Source organism: Gymnodraco acuticeps, unplaced genomic scaffold (assembly GCF_902827175.1).
Source record: "Gymnodraco acuticeps unplaced genomic scaffold, fGymAcu1.1, whole genome shotgun sequence".
Classification (NCBI taxonomy): domain Eukaryota; kingdom Metazoa; phylum Chordata; class Actinopteri; order Perciformes; family Bathydraconidae; genus Gymnodraco; species Gymnodraco acuticeps.
Window position 1 is genome coordinate 231,964 of NW_022989751.1, and position 21,777 is coordinate 253,740.

General features: G+C 39.7%; 1 protein-coding gene across 2 annotated transcripts; it reads left to right on the forward strand.

Annotated features, from left to right (window-relative positions):
• The first annotated feature begins 590 nt into the window (after positions 1 to 590).
• On the forward strand, positions 591 to 21,341 carry pla2g4ab (phospholipase A2, group IVAb (cytosolic, calcium-dependent)). Of its 2 annotated transcripts, none has more exons than XM_034210069.1 (19): positions 591 to 745; positions 2,367 to 2,477; positions 4,188 to 4,269; positions 4,482 to 4,630; positions 4,816 to 4,929; positions 5,091 to 5,128; positions 5,686 to 5,830; positions 7,396 to 7,532; positions 7,926 to 8,148; positions 8,439 to 8,553; positions 9,689 to 9,826; positions 9,911 to 10,000; positions 11,007 to 11,072; positions 12,147 to 12,277; positions 12,428 to 12,539; positions 13,952 to 14,136; positions 14,227 to 14,416; positions 18,196 to 18,353; positions 19,246 to 21,341. In XM_034210069.1, exons 2-19 carry the CDS (start codon positions 2,460 to 2,462, stop codon positions 19,399 to 19,401), a joined length of 2,247 nt encoding a protein of 748 aa, XP_034065960.1. In that variant the 5' UTR covers positions 591 to 745; positions 2,367 to 2,459; the 3' UTR covers positions 19,402 to 21,341. The 2 variants fall into 2 exon arrangements, with proteins under 2 accessions (XP_034065960.1, XP_034065967.1); XM_034210076.1 differs by having other exon boundaries at positions 643 to 745; positions 2,383 to 2,477.
• Positions 21,342 to 21,777: the final 436 nt, after the last annotated feature.

Consider the following 21,777-nt stretch of genomic DNA (forward strand, 5'->3'; position numbering starts at 1 on the left):
GTGTAGTATTTTATTTATTGCAAATTACACGCGAATATTTTCTCTCTGAAAGATGAGACAATTAAATTCACATTATTAAATGTAACTAGAGGCTGTTTGAAACCAGCAGATCCACGAGTCTCTGATGGCATCAAGGAAGAAACTTGTTTTTTGGAAACGGAAAATCAACAGTAATTATTATATATATGATATATTATGTATAATATATATATATATATATATATATATATATATATTATACATAAATAATATTATATGTATCGTTAACAGCGCCTCTTGAAAGCGTTTTTTTTTAATGATTGTGTTGTTAAACATGGCATGATAATAAAAATGACCACCAGACAGACCCCAAAAAGACATATTTAATTAAAATGCTAAAAGTTTAGCGTCATCCGATTCACACTTTAAAAAAATGTTTTATGAACGTAAATCTCTTACGAAGATAAAATCTTGCGCCCTCTTGTGGACACTGCGCATTTGGTGAGCAGTCGATGAGTCAAAAGCTGACTCCCATGAATAGTTTTCATGGAGTCTTCGTCTGAAACTAACATTTGAAACAGAGAGTTTTTTTGTTTGTGGATTACGTTTAATTAGTGTTTATTAAAATTGTCTTGAACGTGCAGTCTGCTCCAGCCTCTTGACAGCCGGGTGTGCGTACTGTTCATCTGGTGAGGCACCTCCTCTTTCTCCTGTGGAGGAAGGATACTATCGGACAGCATTTTGAAGGCTTTTCTCCACGATTAAGGTACGTTTCCAATTACAATTATTTCACAGTGTAAAGGTGTATAACTGTTGGGGGAGCAGGGAGTGTCAGTGCCAGCAACTGCTGCTGGGGGTTTAACCATCGTCTCCGTGAGCAGTTTACTTTACGCAACTCAGGAGAAGGAAACTAAAAACTCAGTACTGCCAAAACATACAGAACATATACTGCATTAATTCAATTGGCAAAAGCCTATTTTACTCGCTAAATACGTCAGATTATGATGAACAGTTCCATGTAGTTGCCAACAGTCAAGATTGTTTTATTGGTCTTTATTTTATTTCCTTTTTTTGTTTCCTGTTTTTTTAGATTGATACTTTTAACTATCTTCTCTTTTGTCTTACATTATCTGAGGCAATCTTATTATCTAACTTTGCATGTAGCAACTTCTCCTCTCAGATTTGACCCACCTGGCTAATAAGAAACAGGGAAAACCTGTTTATGGTGGCCTAATAGATCTTGTATGAAGCATACAATTCTGATAATGAATATACAGTAATGACTTCCTCTGTAATATTTTCCTTGGTAAATGCACAGTGATTCTCATGTAGTACAACATGTGCAAAGAAGGAGATGTACTGTATGCCTTTAGAAACCTCTAATGCACTGCAGCTGTTTTGCATCACGGCTGGTTGCTGTCGGTCTCTTTGGGTTTTTGCATCACCATATAACAATGTAGTCCTTTTATCCAATGTGATATGTTGGCACACACACAGGACTCAACAGCCTGCATGCACTCATTGTATGCTGCAGAACAAGGGCAGAGTGAACTGGCACTAGCCAAAGTTGGACCACAGATGCCCACTACGTGACCAATGCTGTGAACACACAGCCTCTCTACGTGCTCTCAGTCGTCTAGTTATGACATGCTTTGTTAAAGAGCGGAGAAAAGGCTGACTGACCTTTATATGCTATCACAGCACACACACATTCCCTCACTCTCATATATATACACACACACACACACACACACACACACACACACACACACACACACACACACACACACACACACACACACACACACACACACACACACACACACACACACACACACACACACACACACACACACACACACACAACCCTGTATGCAAATGTATCAACATACTGTTTATGTGTTCATAACTTTGTGCAAAGAAAGCTTTAATGTTCCTAAAAATATCATCTCACCACCTCTTCTGCAGATGCACCTGACCATGCATTAGATTGTGTAGTAATTATTAAAAGTAATTCATGTTATTTACACTCTATCTTTGTTAGATAGTGTGACTGATATGTCATATCAGTCACATTAACATTTCCTTTTACTTCCATATTTCTCTCTCCCTCTCTCTCTAAACGTGCATGTGCTGTACTTACACTCACGCGTACTTTAATGTTAGCTATTGCTCCAGTCATTTTATCATGTGTTTGTGGCACAGCACACTTCCCTCCGCCCTTGTCGAGATGCTAAAGGCTTCACCCTTCAGCGTTGGCTGTAAGAAGGGGTTTTCCTTATTTTAAGAAGTTACAGAAAATGCTTTATTGTGTTATGGTGAGAAGAGGGAACACAATGCTTGTAAATGTTTGTTAAAGCTTTACTCCTAAATTTGCTTTTTTCCAGTTTCCAAATGCTTCAGTTTCTTGACTGAGATGTTCTCCTGAGTTCCCATCTTGACAAAGGCTTTCCTGAAGATTACTTACCTGACAACACACAATGGCTTCCAATATAATTGTGAGTATTGGCATGCAAAGCAAAACTGAGCCAGGTTGAGACAAAAACAGATTCCAGTTGTTTGAATCTTTGCGCAAATCATTCATCATGAGCTTAGAGTGAGCTTCAATCTTTTTCTCTGAAGCAAAAACTCAACAGCAAGAGGCGCATTCACACCGCAGTACTTTTCCCACAAAGGTTCATGAGAACTTAGTTCATGAGAACTCTTTTGTCGCGTTCACACCAAAAAGAGCCGGTACTAAAATTAGTTCATGAGAACCTTTTTACCCCCACGAAAGTCCCTGCTAGAGAGCAGGGACTTGCAGGGACTTTCGTGCGGCTCTCTTGTGAGAAAAGAGCTATATGTCTGATTGGCTGGGCGGATTGCAAACCACGCCCCGTAAAACTCCCAAAAAGTTTTGTGAAGCCGCCATTTTATTATCCTCGCTTTAGCATTATTAGCATTAGCATTAGCCCAGCGCAGAAACGCAGAGAGACTAACTTATGGCAACACAAAATAAAACATGGGAGCGGTGGAGATGAGGAGGTGTCGGCGTTTTGGCGATTTACTCGGAAGGCTTCAGTAGAAGCTGCTGGGAGTCCCAGCAGCTTCTACTGAAGCCAGTCCCCAACTCCGGGGACTTCCGGCCGGGGACTTTGGGCGGCAGTATACGCCGTGAAGTGGTTTGCGGCCTGCCAGTAAACCCAAAGCAGAAGAAGAAGAAGTGACGTCAGCGGCTTCATTTGCCTAATCCACCCCCAGGGATTTATTCCGGTGTGAACGCGATCTGTATTTAGTTCATGAGAACTAAAGAGTTCTCATGAACTAAGTTCTCATGCACCTTTGTGGGAAAAGTACTGCGGTGTGAATGCGCCTAAGACCTTTTCATTATCTCTGCAGCAGGTGCCGAGGGGTATACGGGCTGTGTTTAGTAGCAAATATTAGCATGGGATAGTCTGGGAGAGAGCTGCATTCACAGCCATAACAGTTTTATATCTAACATCACTTTTTGTTTCAAAGACTTGTTAATGGTTATTGAAACCACATTTTCTATTAGCATAACTTGGATGTGCAACAGGCTTCTTGAATAGACACATTTAAAACTACACTGAATATTAACAGAAGTTAAGTTTTCTTGAGAAAGGGCTCAAAGGTCTAGCTGCAGAAGGCTGAAACAAAAAAAACAATGCAAAAGAAAGGCAAAACAACTTCTTCTTAATCAAACTTGTTGGTTCAGTGATAGCTATCTAAGGATCAAGGAAATGTTTAGGGATGTATGACCTTCAAATGACGCCTTGATTTTCACTGATATGTCTCGTATTTTTCAACAAGAAAGAATAGCACAGACTTTAAGGTAACCTTTTCCACTATACATACATGGACAATGGCAAACAAGGAATTTGCAATTGGGCAAATAAAGTATTATTGTAAAGGCTTGTTACCTACCGGGTACAGTTACAGAGAGCACACCTTTAGAATAGTGTTGCTATAATTACATTTAATACCAGTGTTGCCAAACAAATTCAACATGTTGCTGTCAAATCACAAGGAGAAATGAAATGTGATGCAAAGTAAACCCTGAACCAGAGTATTTCACGTGGGAAACAGCCAACAAAATGTGTCACTGACTGACACATGATGAATGTATTAGGTGCATATTGTTTTGCATCATGGTTGGAGTGACTTTCCAACAAGATAATGAGCTGAAATGAATGAATGTTGTATGGCAGGTGGAGCAGCAGTTTTCTCACAAATTCACAGTGACGGTGGTTCGAGCAGAGAGCGTCACAAAGGGAGCACTGGGTGACCTGTGTGAGTCTTAATGCATTTTTTTCACACTTATACTTGTCATTCACACATTACAAAATTGTTTTGCAGCAAATGATCCAGAACATGTTGCATGCATATATTATCTTCTGGTATATGTTTTTGTTATTTACAATGGAATTGTTTTGAAGTGGATAAAAAGGTTCCCTGAAATAATTTGAGATTAACAAATGATATGTATAATACGTGTGTTGCAGTGGACACCCCAGATCCATATGTGGAGCTGTTCATCCCAACAGCCCCGGAGAGCAGGAAAAAGACCAAGCATATAGACAACAACATCAACCCAAAATGGAACGAGACCTTTCAGTTCATATTAGACCCAAACCAGAACAACGTCCTGGAGGTAAAACAGTTATTTATTTTTCTAGGCAGTCTGTACCAGTACAGGATGACATTTTAGGATGTAGTGGATTGATATATAGTATTATGTACCTTTTCTAAAAAGACTAAACTGCACTTAAACAAAGCCAGTATATGCAGTATGGAAATGCATTTAACAATTTGTCTGATGATGTTCATCCCAATCAGTTAACATTAATGGATGCCAATTATGTGATGGATGAGACACTTGGGACCGCGACCTATGACATCACCAAGCTCAAAGTAGGCCAGAAAAAGATGGAGTCGTTCCTCATTGGCAAAGTAAGATATTTATTCCTAACAGACTTTTTAAGTTCATCATTATGTACTCATGCTGAGATCACATATTTTCTGAAGGTATTACATATATGAAGATGGAATTGAAAACTACTACCAGCTGCTCTTTCACTGAACAATAACCACATATTTTATTGTTTTGACAGGCAACCAAAGTATACTTAGAAATGTTGCTGGAGATCTGGTAGGTAATGCCTAAAATTATGTATTTTATTTTATAGCAAAACTTCTTTATCAGAGTTTGCTCTGTCGTCAACCTAGAGGCCCTTGTGTTAAATGGTAATACTAGTTGTATGAGTGTGTGTGTTAAAATCCATCACTGGATGAAGAATACCAAATAAATCACCCGGAGCAATGCAGAAACTAAAATTAGAACTTCAAGCAGAATGACTCAATAAGAGGAAACTTGTCTAAAATGATATAGCATTAAAATGCATCATAATTCCTGTTGCATCACTGCATAGGGGTTTGTGGGAGGATTTGGAAATACCAAACAAGTTTGAAAGTGTTTATAATTATGAGGAGTCGAGCAGTGAGAGAGGCTGAGGAATTTTGTCTGTGATAGTGTTGCATACCCAGAGAAAGATCTTATCTGGCCTAAAGATCGATGTCAACATCATTAGTAATGTTACGTACACTGAGAGTCATATCTTACTGTCAGCAGAAGATGTAAATATGAGTTATTGTTTGTCTTCCCATTATCAGATTTAATTTAACCTTGTTTTTCCTTTGTTGCTGCAGTACTAAACTGGATCTGCGGTTCAGCCATGCCCTGTGTGACAAGGAGAAGCAATTCAGACAGACCCGCAGAGAGAGGGTGATGCTGGGCATCAAGAAGCTGCTGGACATGGAGAAGCCTCGATTCCTCCCTAGCTCTCCAGAGGAGGTGGGAACTGAGCCACAAAACTTCAAGTTTATTACATGGCTACTGTTTGAAAACATTTGTTTAGTCTTTTCATAAACCTGTGAGTTGACAGCTTAATTTATTAAGAGGCCAAATTCAAAATCCGTTTGCACTTTTACTTCATTTCTTATGATTAAATCACTTTGATAAGTTTAAGCAAACATTTAGCTTTATTTAACCTGAGTTACTGATACAAACGGACCCTGGGCCAAACTAGTTTAGGTACACGCACATTTAAACAGGCCAATCACTCTCTAATTTGCAAAAGCCGACACATATTGACAGGTTAACAGTCCTCGACACAACTCTGGCAAAGGAAGCAGGAACCTCAGAGACGGCAGTTTGCATTAGCATAGTGAAAGTAAATCGTATGCTCATTAGCTGCTTCACATAATAAGTTGTCACTGCTAGCTTGCTGTCACAACACTTCCTTGAAATCTATGCTGTGACTGTGCTCCTGCCTCTGTGAGTAGATCATTTGAAAAGCCTCACCTCCACCCTAGCATCCACTTGAACATACACTCTGAATCTACATTCACAACAGCGAGGAAAGTTTCTATCAACATGTTTTCATGTGAGGAAGGATCAGACCCTAGATGCCAAATACCTGCTTTATGCCTTTTTTACAGTCCCATTCCACAGGAAGTAGCAGACTGAGTTATAGCTGTGTGCTTACTTTGGCATCCCTCATTCTTGTACATATTCACTTCATGATCTATAGGATTAAGCCTATTGAAGAAGACAAAAAGGAAAACATGCAAACCTTTGAGGCCTTTGTTCTAATATAATGAGAATTACTAAATTAAAATGTACTTGTTATTTGTTATGCACTTTTCACAAAGTGTGTGTCAAACCAAAAAGTATACCTTACAAACTCCTAAGTTGTGTGCCCCTGCACTGACTTAGGCTAAGTTTCATTTTCGTGCTGATGTGGATTTGGCTTGACGCCCTTGGGGCTGGCTGTAATCTCCAGCCAGGTCTGCACATGTCCTCAGAATGTGCCGGAAGATCCAGAGGAATGAGATAACCAGCTTCTGCCTTTCACTATGCTACACCATCACTCCACTTCCTATCCAGGACGAACCTCGTATGTCTGTCAGAATAGTAAAAACTGACCGCAAGATAAAAACAGAGTGCAGACAAGGAAGCAACATTGCAAAATAAAAATTATGAAATTGTTGAAAATCTGAAGAGCAAATGTTGCAAAGGCGTGACGCAACTTGCAGCCTCACTGTATAGAGCCACAGAAGGGAAGTTAGTCAACCTGAAAGAGTGAGGATTAATACAAGACTCATACTATAAACAGTTAAGTATGTAATTATGTGATTAGGCATGCCTTTGTCTTCTTATTATTCACATTATGACTGTGTGTGTGTGTGTGTGTGTGTGTGTGTGTGTGTGTGTGTGTGTGTGTGTGTGTGTGTGTGTGTGTGTGTGTGTGTGTGTGTGTGTGTGTGTGTGTGTGTGTGTGTGTGTGTGTGTGTGTGTGTGTGTGTGTGTGTGTGTGTGTGTGTGTGTGTGTGTGTGTGTGTGTGTGTGTGTTGCAGGTTCCAGTTATAGCCATAGCGGGCTCAGGAGGCGGTTTCCGTGCCATGGTTGGCTTCTCAGGTGTGATGAAAGCCCTGTTTGAGTCTGGGGTCCTGGATTGTGCCACATATGTTGCCGGCCTTTCCGGATCCACATGGTCAGTTTTAATTTCTCGTCATCTCCTTTTATTTAGTTTTATTTCTCTTTTTTACACATTCTCACAACATGAACCCTTTTTTTCTAGAGGCACTTTCTCTCTTGTCATCTTATTCTTTCATATTGCTACTTTTCTTTCTTTTCTTTCTCTCTTTTGATGTTGCTTCCTCCCTTCCCTATAACTCTCTTTCCTTCCTCCGCTGGTACGAAGCTGTCATCAAGCAAGCAACTCTGGTTTGCTTTAGTCTCCATCCTCATATTTGTGAAGTGACTTAATGGATTTAACTTCCTTATCAATGCAATACCTCCAGTGAAACATTTTTAATACAAGCACAGGCATATTTATGTTAGCATACATTTGCTGATTTTTTTTAATTTCTCTTGATCACTGTAGGTACATGTCCACTATCTACTCCCACCCAGAGTTTCCAAATAAGGGCCCGAAGGATATAAACCCAGAGCTGATGGATAGAGTCAGCAGTAACCCGCTGAAGCTGTTGCTGCCCCAACACATCACCAACTACATCCAGGCCTTGTGGGCTAAAAAGGCCTTCGGGCAGCCCGTTACCTTCACTGATATCTTCGGTATGCTCATAGGAGAGACGCTCATACCTGCGGTAAGAGACGCAGGACAGCTGTTGTTTGTTGATGGAATTTGTGTCGGTATTGCTTGGCAGTACGTCAATCCTTCTCTTCCTTTCAGTTCATGTTTCTTTTCCTCTATATTATTTCGTGCTGAAGTCCCATACAGGCCTAACACAAGTTTTTTATTTTAATTTTGCGCTGTTTATTCCCCATTTATATTACTTTCTCTTTTTCTACTTCCATATAACCATGACAACTTTTACTAACAGCCACATTGTATGTGTAAATGAAAAAAGAAAGAAACTGCCATCTCTTCCATTAGAGGATGGACATCAAACTGAGTAGCATCCAGGAGAAAATAAACCAGGCCCAGTGTCCTCTTCCTCTCTTCACATGTCTGCATGTCAAGCCAGATGTTTCTGAACTCATGTTTGCAGGTAAATACATATCTACCTTTTTGTAAATGTCTGCATGTGCCTTTATGTTAAATTGTATGTTACATGTAAACCATGTCCCTCAGAATTATTTTGCATATGTAATGAGTAACTTGAGAGATAATCAGATGGCCACACATGCAAAGCAACCATGCAGTACTTATTTCCTTATAATGCTGCTCTGCAAAGAGGATGTGTGATGGCGGGCTTCAATGACGGCTCTTTAGTGCCAGATAGCAACTGTGCTATATCGAGGAACTGGGTAGAGTGCAAAAGGCCATAATAGACTCGGGGTTGGTCTTATGTTAATGCTAAAACTTCCTCTTTGTAAGGGCTATTAACCAGGCTGCACTGTGCTCCAATAAAACCAGCGGGTGAAAAAGAAATACCAAAGCAGAAGCTGACATTTTAAGTGATCTTCAAAGATCATTGAATACACACTTTCTACTGGCTCCAAATACAAATACTAGTATTGACTAGTATTGACTTTTTTCTCGCTTGAGGTAATGTCCATTCTCCCATCCCATCTAAATAGTTGTTTTAATGTGTAAGGTTTGCTGTTACAATATCAAAGTTATTAATCTCACGTTTGAAGAAGTACCAAACAATATGTCATATACCAACAAAAGAAAATCCAGAGAAGACAATAATACACTCTAAAGATAATGAATGACAATACATCACTTAGGGTGTACGTGACTTTAAACATGTCCCAAAATACTGACGACAAAAGAAAACTGGCCATGCTATTTCTGATTGATGAAGTGAAAATGCTGTGCAGTGTCACTTTGATATGCATGAGGGTGAGGCCACACTCAATGCTAATCTAGAATAACAGCCGGGACTTGAATAACCCAAGTGTGACCACTGTGATATGAATCATATTGTGCATCATGTGTACCAACTAAAGACACTCTTTTATTGACATAAAACCAGCACTATTCCCTATTTCAAATACAAATCCTTTTATTGTGTTTTTAAATCTAGTTGTCAGCTATTTGGTGCATGATAGATTGAATTGAAAGTGGCATCTCCTTCAAAACAGGCCCGAAGATTTTCCAGATGATTATGGTCATCATATTGCATCACAAAATGTTTCATATTTCTGTTACATTAACACTAAGGTTTCCACCTGCAGATTGGGTGGAGTTCAGCCCGTATGAAATTGGGATGGCAAAGTACGGCACCTTCATGACCCCTGACTTGTTTGGAAGCAAGTTCTTCATGGGAACCGTCATAAAGAGATACGAGGAGAACCCTATTCATTTTCTAATGGGTGAGAAAGGTGTTTTCATCCAAAGCAGTCAGCCTAGTTTCCATTATTTAACGTACTATTCACAGTATATCTTTTCTGATTCAGGTGTTTGGGGCAGCGCCTTCTCCATCCTGTTCAACAGAGTGCTGGGAGTCAAAGACACCGTTGGAGGAAGCACCATGGAGGAGGAATTAGGTAATCTTTTTGTTTCTTATTGAGGAATACATATAATCCCCAAATAATGCAATCATTTGGAGTGAGATCACCAGATCAGAGGCTCAAAAACAGCCACTCATTAGACCCTTTGAAAATATTGTTTTGTCCACTTTACCCAGATAAAAAATTACTTTCAGTCAGTTGTTACAATAATTTAAAAAAAACGTAAGTTATAGAAAACTTAGAAAACAATGATTACGTTTTTTATGTTAAGTGTACTATTTTAATAACAAACTATTGCATAGAGGAAAATGTATTGTGTCAAAAATCCTAATAAAATGCATATCATACTTGCAGTACCTTGACAATACATTTGAAAAACGAGGATCCTAAAACACAAGAATCTTAAATATGTGTTTAGTCATAGGTGTTTTGTGTAAGTGGAAAATAAGTGTTCATTTACAGATAATGCCACTTTCTTTCGTCTGTATTGATCTTTTAATAAGATTCCTTCTGTGATACACCCATCACTGAAACTGACACTCAGTCCTGCCTCATTGTTATCTGTATTTTCTCGCCTCATGCCATAATTATTGTCACGCACTTTGACACCTTTATCCTCAAACATTTAAAGATAGCTGATCTAAAATTATCCCACCTGATGTGTGGCATTACTGTTTGTGTGTGTGTTTGCACGATGTTGCAAAAACAGTGTATCAGCTTTCCTTCCCATATCCTGACAACTCACTTTGTTTTGGAAGAAAGTGTTTGTTTGGGGTGACCTTTTAAATGTCAGACACTCTCTGCATTTGTTGTACTAAAGTGCCAAGACATCTCCACCCAGTCAGGCATTCTTTATCAGGTGTATTGCATTTCTCTGAGGACTTCTTTTGGCAGATAAAAACAATAGACAGTGAATTTGATAATGTCACATAGCTGAACAAAACCATTCTTACTGATACAGTGTCGATATTTGGTATGACTAAGAATAAAAAGCATGTTTGAAGTTGTAACCTGATAAGTGAAGCTGTCTTGTGTCTTACAGAGCAGATCAAACCCCAGCACATTGTCGGAGTAGACAGTCTGGACAATGACGACGAGCCACGTAAAGGTGAGCTAAGAAATGCACAATTCATGCCCGGAGCTGACGAACACACAGCAGTTTGATTACATGTGTAAAGGCACATTAGAGGTGTGTGACTTTAAATAGTGTCAGTAAACATTTTGAAACATTGTTGGGTTGCGGGGAAAGTAATGCCTTAACACATTTGTCTGTATTTCTGTGGTATTGTTTCCATTTGCATCTATCACTGTGACTCAGCTACATGAGAGCAGCTACTGTGGTTTCTGTCAGGACATGAAAAAGCGCTTATTGAGATTTCACTTGTAACTCTTGGGTTTGTAGACTTTGTATTGTATGTTATAATGTACACACCTTGGCCAATGAACATGTGTTTTTTACTTTTCCTGATCCTATTTATAATATTATATATATATATATCATTTTCTTTGTGAGTAAGGGTTTAAGCTGTGAGTGAAATCATAAAAAGAAAAAACAGTAAGAGAGAAAGACAACGGATGCAGTAAGATTAGTGACAAACAGATATAGACTAAGATTATAATGAATTACCCTTGATAATGGAGTTCATTTGTTATACAAAAGGTGTAAAACAAATCTTTTCTGGTACATTTTACATGTTGTTTTAACTATGAAACACATTCACACTGCACCATGTCCCAAGACTGAAACACTAATTTGAATACTAAACTGGATCTTAAATATTATGCCTGCACGCATGTGGAACAATCTACAAAAGTTTTAAAAGTTAGACAGGAATATCAGTTCATTCAATTCTAATATTTTATGACTTACATACAGCAGTGTGAATGCATCTGTTTTCGATGTGTTGATGTCTCTTGTGCTTCTTTTGTGTATAGTTATTGTATATTTACTTTTTGAATTGGACTATTTAAACATATTTTAGTTACAAATCAATATCCTTATTCATTTGAAAAGGTGATGAACTTAAATGTGATATTCCTTCACTCATATTTTTCACTAACTCCTGAGGGAAATATCTGGCTCGTCACAAACGTAATGCTCCACTTAGTTCACTAACATTTTTTGAGACCCAGTTAAAAACTGTTTCCCAACATTTGACATTTATTATTTTTCATCGTTCAGCTGGCACAGAGAACCAAGAGGCAGAAGATGAGTACCACCGCACCGCTCAGGCTAGCTGGGCTCATCGAATGTTCACGTCGTTGTTCAGTGAATCGTCCTTATTCAACACAAGAGAGGGCCGGGCTGGGAAGGTAACTGAATATGTGAATTCAACATGAAACCATGAAAACGCTTCATACAACAAACAGCATCTTCTCCAGCCACATTGTTGTTTCACTTTTCATTTATTCAAATTCACAACCAGCTGTCTTCCTTTATAACTCCTTTCGTCCTGTTTCCAGGTGCATAACTTCATGCTGGGCCTGAACCTGAACACCAGCACCCCCTTCTCTCCGGACAACGAGGTCACCAGCCAAGCCCTCCCACCTGAGGAGGAGGTGGATGCTGTCACAGGTTAGAAGGATGGTCACTAATTAAATATTTTAGTCTAGAAATAAAGCATAAGAATGATCATTTTGCATAAAGGAGTTTTGATTCACTTTGATTATTGATTATACCAACTGGCAATGTTTAGCAACTGTATTTCAAACCGGAGAGACGTGATGTAAGGATTACATATTTATTGTTTACACGTCATATGAATGAAATGATTGCCATGATAATACAACAGGAGAATGTAATGGTGTTTGGCGATTAGGCCCCGGTTTGCAGGATAATCATTCAGGAGGGAAAGAACCGCTCCGATGAAATCCCCGGGGTCTAGACACTGGTGGTGGTGATAAGTAGGTGGGACCGGTCTGAAGAAGGAAGGTTTAGCTTTGTTCTGGAGGAGACGGGAGGCGAGAGGGGTGGAGGTGGGTTGCGTGTGATCATCTGCAATGACAACTGACAGGGAGGAAGAGCAGGCATTTAAGGAATTTAGCATGTGCAGCAATTGGCTGCTGAGGGGTGACGCCCTCGTATTTAATGAGGGGGGAAGGGAGCCATAGAGTGACGTGTAAGTGACTCGTGTTAGGTCTTCCTTATTGAACTTGTGCTAAAGCTTTCATCTAGCTGCAAACATTTTAAATGAATACATGCAGAATAGTATCTCATTTGTTAATTTGCAGCTAAATGCATGTGAAACTGAACACAGGGCTGGTTAATAAGAATACATTTTCAGTACTGAACAAATTGCACCAAAATCTAAATTATAATTTCATAGATTTTATATTCTATGTTGGTCCTTACACTGCTGCTTCAAAACAGCATGAACTGAATGTCTTGTACATTTCCAAATGATTTGTTACATCAGAAAACATTTTCCTAAGAGTTTACATTCACAATTCCTAGTTTAAGTATTTTTTAGTAGAGCATATAAGATCATTTTACAATTTATGTTGTGTTTTCAACTCAAGTTAATTCTAACATTCTTGCCACCTACAAATCACTTCTCAGCATTTGGTTCTTCTTTCTTTTATCCTCTCTTGTTATTTGTCGTTGTAAAAAACCCAAGACACTGATGGTAATTCTCAGGGGAACTACATGTATAGAGTTGGGTGGTAATTCTTTGTGAGTTCATCACTACAAGCAACTTCTTTCAAAATACATGTAGTAATGTTTACCCATTGCCGTTATAGAAATATTGATTAGTAATTCGTTTTTTCTTTCTGAAACACTTAAGTAAGGCAGCTTGCCTACTATTAAAGCATAGGTGTGGTCTGATTATTTTTTAAACGAAACTTAGCCCTGCTTCCTTTGAACTTCATGTTCTGCAGTTGAGTCACTGGGTCAGGCATGCAGAAAATGTTTTGGCAGTAGACTACAAAGGTATTTCCCTTTCTTGTCCCATTCATCTTTTGTTTGATTCAATGTGATTTTCTCAGACCCAGATGAGTTTGATCGCATTTACGAGCCTCTGGATGTGAAGAGCAAGAAGATCCATATAGTGGATAGCGGCCTCACCTACAACCTCCCCTACCCTCTCATCCTGCGGCCGGAGCGCGGCGTCAACCTCATCATCTCCTTTGACTTTTCTGCACGACCCAGCGACTCCAGCCCCCCATTCAAGGTCAGAGTCTATTTGTTACTGTCGCAAATTGCTTAAAAGTATCTGTACAAACCATGAACATTGTTTCTATTTTCTAAATGTATGCCACAGGAGATCCTTTTGGCAGAAAAGTGGGCTCGGATGAACAAGCTTCCATTCCCCAAGATCGACCCCAAAGTCTTTGACCGCGAGGGCCTGAAGGAATGCTACGTCTTCAAACCAAAAAAAGGAGAAAAGAACTGCCCGACTGTCATCCACTTTGTCTTGGTCAACATCAACTTCAGGACATTTAAGGCACCTGGTGAGTAAGTGCAGACGTGGAGGTTTTTCTCATCATGTGTGAGGAGGAAAATATGCCCAGTCTGTATTATATTAATAATGCTGCTCAAGCGTCATGGAACATGAGGCATCCCTTCCTCGAACTTGAATTCAACCATAATCGTTTCGAGGCAGGCATTTTGTTATGATCAGCCAACAGTTGGGCCCCTCAACTCCCCAATGAAAGAAACTCTGCTCAGGGTCTTTGTGGTTTCGTGGTGGAAATGGTGTGTCTGTCTTTAAGCATACCTGTAATTTAGTGTGTGTGTGTGTGTGTGCGGCACGCGCACAAGCCTTAGATGTGGACCACAGTGTGTTCAGTGTTTTATGAGCTGCTAGAGTGAATTATGGTTCCCTTAAGGAGCCAGGTGCTGGTAGGGAATCTCTCGTTCTAGTGGGAGAGCTCCTTGTGTAAACATTCTATATATCATGGGCCATACAGAGACACACTATCCCATCGTCTCCTCTCCTGCCTCTTTACATTCAGTAGGTCATCATCGGCCCACATGCTTCAGCAGTCTGTTTATGGAAGTTACATAAGCTTTTTGCACTCAAACCCCAGAGAAATGTGAGGGAGTTGTACCATAAATGGACTTCCTGTCTGTAGAAGTTATACAGGCCGTTATGAAGTCATTTCTCCGATGTATGCATTTTCCAAACCATGACTCCTGGATCGTGGTCTTTCATCTTTACTCCTGTAATAATAAAAGCAAAATCTGAATCAATTATACATTTTTCCTAAAAGTGATTGATCTATCAGGTGTTAAAGGTCCCATGACATGGCCATTTCTACTGATCATAATTCCATTTTTGAGGTCTACTAGAATAGATTTACATTGTTCAATGTTCCAAAATCACATTGGTTTTCTCATACAGCATCTCTGTATAGTATGTCCCTGCTGAAAAAAACAGCTTAGACCAGATTAGTTGACCAGCCTGACCAGCCAGTGGATGGCTGGTTTAGCTGGTTTAGCTGGTGCAACAGCTAAACCAGCTAAACCAGCCATCCTGGCCAGCTAAAAAAAACAGCATAGACCAGCATAGTATGCTGGTCAATGCTGGGCTGGTCACCAGCATCCATCTATCACCAGCTTATGTTTAATTATAGTTAGTTATAGTTATTATACCATGCTGGAAGCTTACCAGGATTCCAGGTGACCTGGTAATTGTTTAAATGTTTTAAATTGTGTGCAGCTGGTGCTCTGAGGAAAGATCAGGCTGAATTTACAATGGGTCTTAATGGAGACATGTTGAAAGTTGTTGTCACTTCATGCCCTCAAGAGGCATTTTGTTTAATTTTTCAACGTAGGAGAGGTTTTCCTAGGGGAATTATGGCAGGTTTAAAAAAAATAATGTAAGGCGAATTTCAAGCTGTCCTCCACTCTGTTTTGAGATCAAAGCACTCTAAGCCTTAACGAGCTGCGCAATACACACTAATGTTAAAATCTGAAGAAGGCCTCTTTACCAAGCTCCAAGCTAAGTTAAATATCTCAAAAAGATATCAAAAATCTGAATACAATTTCAATAGCTGCATTTCTTGTGATCATTTTAAAGTTGGAATGAAGTCTCTAGCTGAAAGTATGTGGAAGGAGTAGCATTTGGCACATGGTGTAGGTAAAAGAGGATTGTAAGGTTCCTCCCATTGAGTTACATGTTAAAAAAAAGAGTTTAAAAAGCTGAATATTTAAACATTCACACTAATAAGCCTTGGTAGCACTAGTGTCCGAGTCATAGTGTCCAGAACTGACTGAAGACATGTGGAACAGAGTCCCAGACAGGCATGGTTCCATGTACAGGAAACTGGAACTTTGAACAGCTGTTTTCATCTTTTCTGCCTGAAGATTCACAACTTCTTTATCAGGTGTTTGATGTGGGCTGGCATGATCCTTTCTGCAGTGATGAATAAAGAAAACAAAGAAAACATTATTAATAATAGTAATGATGGTAACAACAATAATATTAGCATAACTATTTATATAGCACTTATAGCAACACTGCCTCTCAGAAGAGCAGCTGCTGGGCGGAGTCACAGAAACGCTCAACTGATCTACACTCCCCGACCCTTAGCGCCAGTCAAAACCATGTTTTATACCGCTTTGTTTCGACCACTGCCGTCTGGCAGTTTCAATTGCACCAGCAAGACTGCTGGTGAAACGTTGCGGGGCTCGCTGCTCCGCCCTTTGAGGCTCGAGGAGCGGACAGTGTGAGCTGGATTACTGGTGTCGTTTCCTGGTTGCTGCTTGGGGTCTGTGAGACAGCGAGACACCGCGGAGCTCAGCCCACACACACTCACAGCCTGAGCTCCGTGTGTGTGTGTGTGTGTGTGTGTGTGTGTGTGTGTGTGTGTGTGTGTGTGTGTGTGTGTGTGTGTGTGTGTGTGTGTGTGTGTGTGTGTGTGTGTGTGTGTGTGTGTGTGTGTGTGTGTGTGTGTGTGTGTACGTACGTGTACGGAGCTCTGCGCAGCACCACGGCTGAGAAAAGATAAGGAGTGAGTGTTTCTCAATCGCGAGTATGCTTGCTTGGTAGCACATGTCTGCCGAGCATCTTGCTTCAGAAGCGAGGCAAGAATACTTCCTGGCATTCGGAAAACAAAGAGTGGAACAGGCTAGCAAGTGTGCAGGTGTGCGTCATATGAGAGGCCCCGCCTTACATTTTCCGCCACAGATTTGGGGAAATTGGTCCGTGCGCAAAGCATTGTGGGGATTGTAAGACCGCGGAGTCTACACATGTGCAGCCTCGAAATTTCTCCGAGGGTGAGATGATGATGTGAATTACTGTTCAAATTAGTTAATGTAATAATCGTTTTGGTCTTATATTTTTTTTCGGGGGCGAGGTTCCTTTTTCCAGTTTAGAGTAATAGCCCCTCCAAATGTGTGTGCACGTCCCTGCTTTACTCGCGATTGAGAAACGCTGTGTGTGTGTGTGTGTGTGTGTGTGTGTGTGTGTGTGTGTGTGTGTGTGTGTGTGTGTGTGTGTGTGTGTGTGTGTGTGTGTGTGTGTGTGTGTGTGTGTGTGTGTGTGTGTGTGTGTGTGTGTGTGTGTGTGTGTGTGTGTGTGTGTGTGTGTGTGTGTGTGTGTCTGTCTGTGTGTGTGTGTGTGTGTGTGTGTGTGTGTGTGTGTGTGTGTGTGTGTGTGTGTGTGTGTGTGTGTGTGTGTGTGTGGAGCTCTGCAGCGTTACGTGAGAAAAAAATGGAAAAAGAAAAATCTCCAACGAGGCGTTCTGGGGCAGCATAGACACAGGTCTTTTCTGAGTTTTACTCGCTACAGGGTGTACTTTGAGGGTTTGTGACTTTGCAGACCGTTTACATGCAGAAAAAGCATAATAACCGGAAAAGCATATCATGGGACCTTTAATATAGCAAGTTATTTTAAACATAGGTTCATAAATAAAGATAAATCACGTACAGATATCTTACAAATGTTTTCTCATACTGATGAAAGAAGGACCTTTTTTTGTTGTTGATTTTTTCTTTTTATACAAATAAAATAAATATTGTTCTGTAGATATTGTCTTCATCAACAAAACATGTAAAATGTAAAGCATGTTACTCGCTCAAAATGTGAGAATATTATAAATATATTATATAGCTGACAAAACAAGCAAAAATAGTTTTTCTTAGCCTCATCAATCAATAAAATCAAAATGAATTTCATTTAGTTGTTTGAAAATCAAAAATGAAATTTAAAAACTCAACATTTCAAGCATCAGTCAGATTTATATGGATTTATTGTCTTACTTTCTAACTCTTTAATTTCTTACAGGTGTACCCAGAGAGACTGAAAAGGAGAAGGACTTGGCTGACTTTGACATCTTTGACGACCCAGAGTCACCATTCTCCACTTTTAACTTCCAGTACTCCAACGAGGCCTTCACCCGACTCCACGACCTCATGGAGTTCAACACTCTAAACAACCTGGAGGTCAGTTTTGTAGTTATGGTTACACTACAGGATGTTTAGATGGAGGGATGTATATTTGGCATACTTAAAGTTTCCAACCACAAACAACCGGAAATAATAGTGGTGCCTGCAGTTTGTAAGACTCAATGTCATCAGAGGGTTAAAAATGGATTCAAAGCTTTGATCCATCTGCTGAGTAATTCTCATGAATTCCCACTGTAATGCTTGGTTAATCCACCTTCATTCAGTAAGGAATTTTAACATACAGTACTTGCGTTGTCACTGCACAAATATCAGTTTGTTGAGCAACACCAAACATTTCTAATCCCAAAGACCCATTAAAGACCGGATAGTACAAGTTTTCTCTAGTTCACAGTAGGTGTGTTACCCTGAGCGGTCAGACTGACTTTCACTCACCTTATCTGACTCACTTCCATGCTGAGTAACGTTTCAAATGTGATGCAATGTATTTTGGGATTTTAATGGAAAGACAGCCTATTGAAGACAGATTTATACTGTCAATAAAGATACACTGACTCAGCAGATTTGAGCACAAAACCCAATGTTATACTTGAATGAAAAATGTGCCCAGTACCACCAACGTTTGGTAATTTATGCAGCAATATTTGGATGTGATCCACAGCACACGACTGTGGAAACATGTGCATACTGATCTGAGCATATTTAAAGCAGTGTCAAGTGTCAGATGGTAATGTTGGTCAGTTACTTTGGTCCAGAACAGAGTATCTCAAAATCATTGAATAATAATGTGAACCAAAAAAACTCTTCTCACAAAAAACTATATTTTGTAGAACCACCTGAATTAGATAGTACTGTATAGCCAAATGTATTTGAGCTAACATTGGTATGGGTCTGGCATTTCAGATGTAATCCCTGTATTTGTCCCCTGTAGGTGATAAAGGAAGCCATTAAGGACTGCATCGTGTCCAGGAAGGAGGATCCCTCGTGCACCACCCTTCCCTTCTCCCTCAGTGCAATCCCCAAAAAGAAGTTTCTCAAAAGAGCTTCTCTGGCAGAACCCTTTGACTTCCTGGGGAATAAAAACTAGTAATCTGATCCAAGACTTCAGATACAGCAGACTTTTTTTATTGTAGATTCAGTCTTAAAGTAAAGCATTTTCTTTTTGGAAAAGTCTATCAAGTTGATCTCTTTTTGCATATTTTCAATCCTCTATTTTTCATAAAGAACCTTAAAGTTTATACAAGCCCTATGATTGCATTCATATACAACACAATGAGAATCTTTTTCTAGCTTTGTTCGCCTGTTGGAGTTTATTGATCACAGACAGCTGATCTCCGTTTCTACCTGCTGGTTATAAAAAACACTTGACACTGAGAAACTATGCTATATCTTAGTTTTTCATTTGGGAAACAAATCTCAGTTATATATTTTCATTTACTTCATGTGAATGTTGTACTCCAGTTGCAACAAGCCCATTCCATGTGGACACCTTTTGCTCTTGCTTCCGAGAGCAAATCATATTTTACATCATTCCTTTGACTTTTTATGCGGTGAGCTGTGTCTAAATTATGCTTGGAGCTGTGTGAATGCACTGTGTGAAGCCTCACATGTAACTTTTTTTCAGCTGTAACTGTTTTTCAGCTGAACTCTTTCCATATTGACTACCAAACATGCAAGTCATTAGGGTTTTTTTTTGTTCACCCAGCAGCTCGTCTTAACATGTAATCCTTTTTGAAAACATAGAAGAGGTGCTCGTAACCATTGGTTTTGTTTAATGGCAACTCCTAAGCACGCTAAATGCACCCCCTCTGGATACCTCAAACATCTCAATGATGCTTACCCACCTACAGGGAGTGTCTCATATTAAAGCCACCATTATGGAAAAAACAAACTTGAAGCCATAGAAACGGCCACGCTTCTTCTCTCCCTCACCCTTTCTCTATATCTCTAGGTGTGTTTATTTTCCTGATCATGTTGTTTCAGCTATAGTTTTTATCTCGTGCCATTTCCAATCAAAAGGTGGCCCTCAGTGGAATTTAACACACTACACCTACACCTGCAGCAGTGGAGGCCTAATCTGACACACTACCCCGATACCTGCAGGGGCCCAAAGGCTGCACACAGAGCAGTGGAATTTTACACCTAGCACTTTCTAACACGATATGCTCATGTTTCAGCCCTGCTGGTTTGGAGGAAACTGAGAAAACAATAAGAAAGTATTTTACATTCTGTCTGCAGTGATTCATGACCCCTGAAACATGTGTTGGTTTTTTGAGCAGAGAGTTTGTGTCCATTTCTGCAAGTTCATGTTTCTGCAGTGAAGTCATTATACTTGGGGAATTGTTTTTTGTTTATTTGAAACCACTCTATTTGTCCGTTATATATAGAGGGCCAAAGTCATGACAACAAGGGCTGGCTTTTGATAAGCTATTGAAGCTGATTCTGAACCTAAAGGCTGGTGTGCATTTTAGAGCGCATACTTACAAACATGGCTGAAGTAAAAAGAAAAGAAGAAGAACAAAGGGGGAAGGTCTAGCTAGGAAGGCTAGTTCTCTCCCCTTGTTTTCAGCCTAAAGGCTAAGCTAAGCTAACCATATGTTAGTTCTGGCCTTAAATGTAAAACACAGATATAAAAGTGGTACTGATCATGCTATCTATGTACATTCGCAAAAAAAAGAAGCACATTCCCCAAATGTTGAACGTTTTTAGACTCAAAGCAACAAAACAAGCATTTTATCTGTTAAACTCTGTGAGCTATGTTTCACTTTTATTTTTATTTGTAGAATCATTTTAGAAAGCATAAACAAGCTGTAGCCCTTTAATTTTTCTGATATATTTTTGTCATATTACATTTTTATGTTCTTTGGACAATGTTTACAAAATGTGCAAGATGCTAAATGGTCAATTTGATAGTACAAGATGTGTAGACAATTACTGTGATCTTTAACTGTTAAAACTGGCAAAGCAAAACATACGTAATGTTTATGTGTATTGTAAAAAAAGGACGATAATAAAAGACAAATTGTATCTTGTGTGTAATGTTTTCTCTCAAAATATCTGATATCCTTCCTTCATCCGTGAGACCATACCTGAAAAAAACACAGCAGATAATAAAAAAGTGAAAGGTTGCATTTCTGGCATGCCATGTGTTGGATTATATTTGACAAAATGGGCTGCAGGATTGATCTTTATGGAAAGATAGTGTTTGGTTTGGACAGATCTTTTAAACACATACAATGGCTTTGCTTTTGACCGTAATAAAGGCTGATAGTCCAGTGTTTGTCTTTCTGTCTGACACATCCAGACCCTCAGTGATGTTATCTCTGGCTGCAGCCACACGAGGACAAAAACGTCTAAACGCATAGGATTAACGCAAACGCTTCTCTCCGCCATCCCCTCCGTGTGTTTCTGCATGTAGCAGCCGCGTGTGTGTAAACTGCCCCGCCCCCTCGCGCACAGACGG

What these genes read in the sequence shown, in the direction of transcription:
- pla2g4ab (XM_034210069.1), top strand. An exon ending in GGGAGCACTGGGTGACCTGT is followed by an intron (nt 4,270 to 4,481) that starts GTGAGTCTTAAT and finishes CGTGTGTTGCAG; the next exon opens with TGGACACCCCAGATCCATAT. An exon ending in GGCCTTTCCGGATCCACATG is followed by an intron (nt 7,533 to 7,925) that starts GTCAGTTTTAAT and finishes TGATCACTGTAG; the next exon opens with GTACATGTCCACTATCTACT.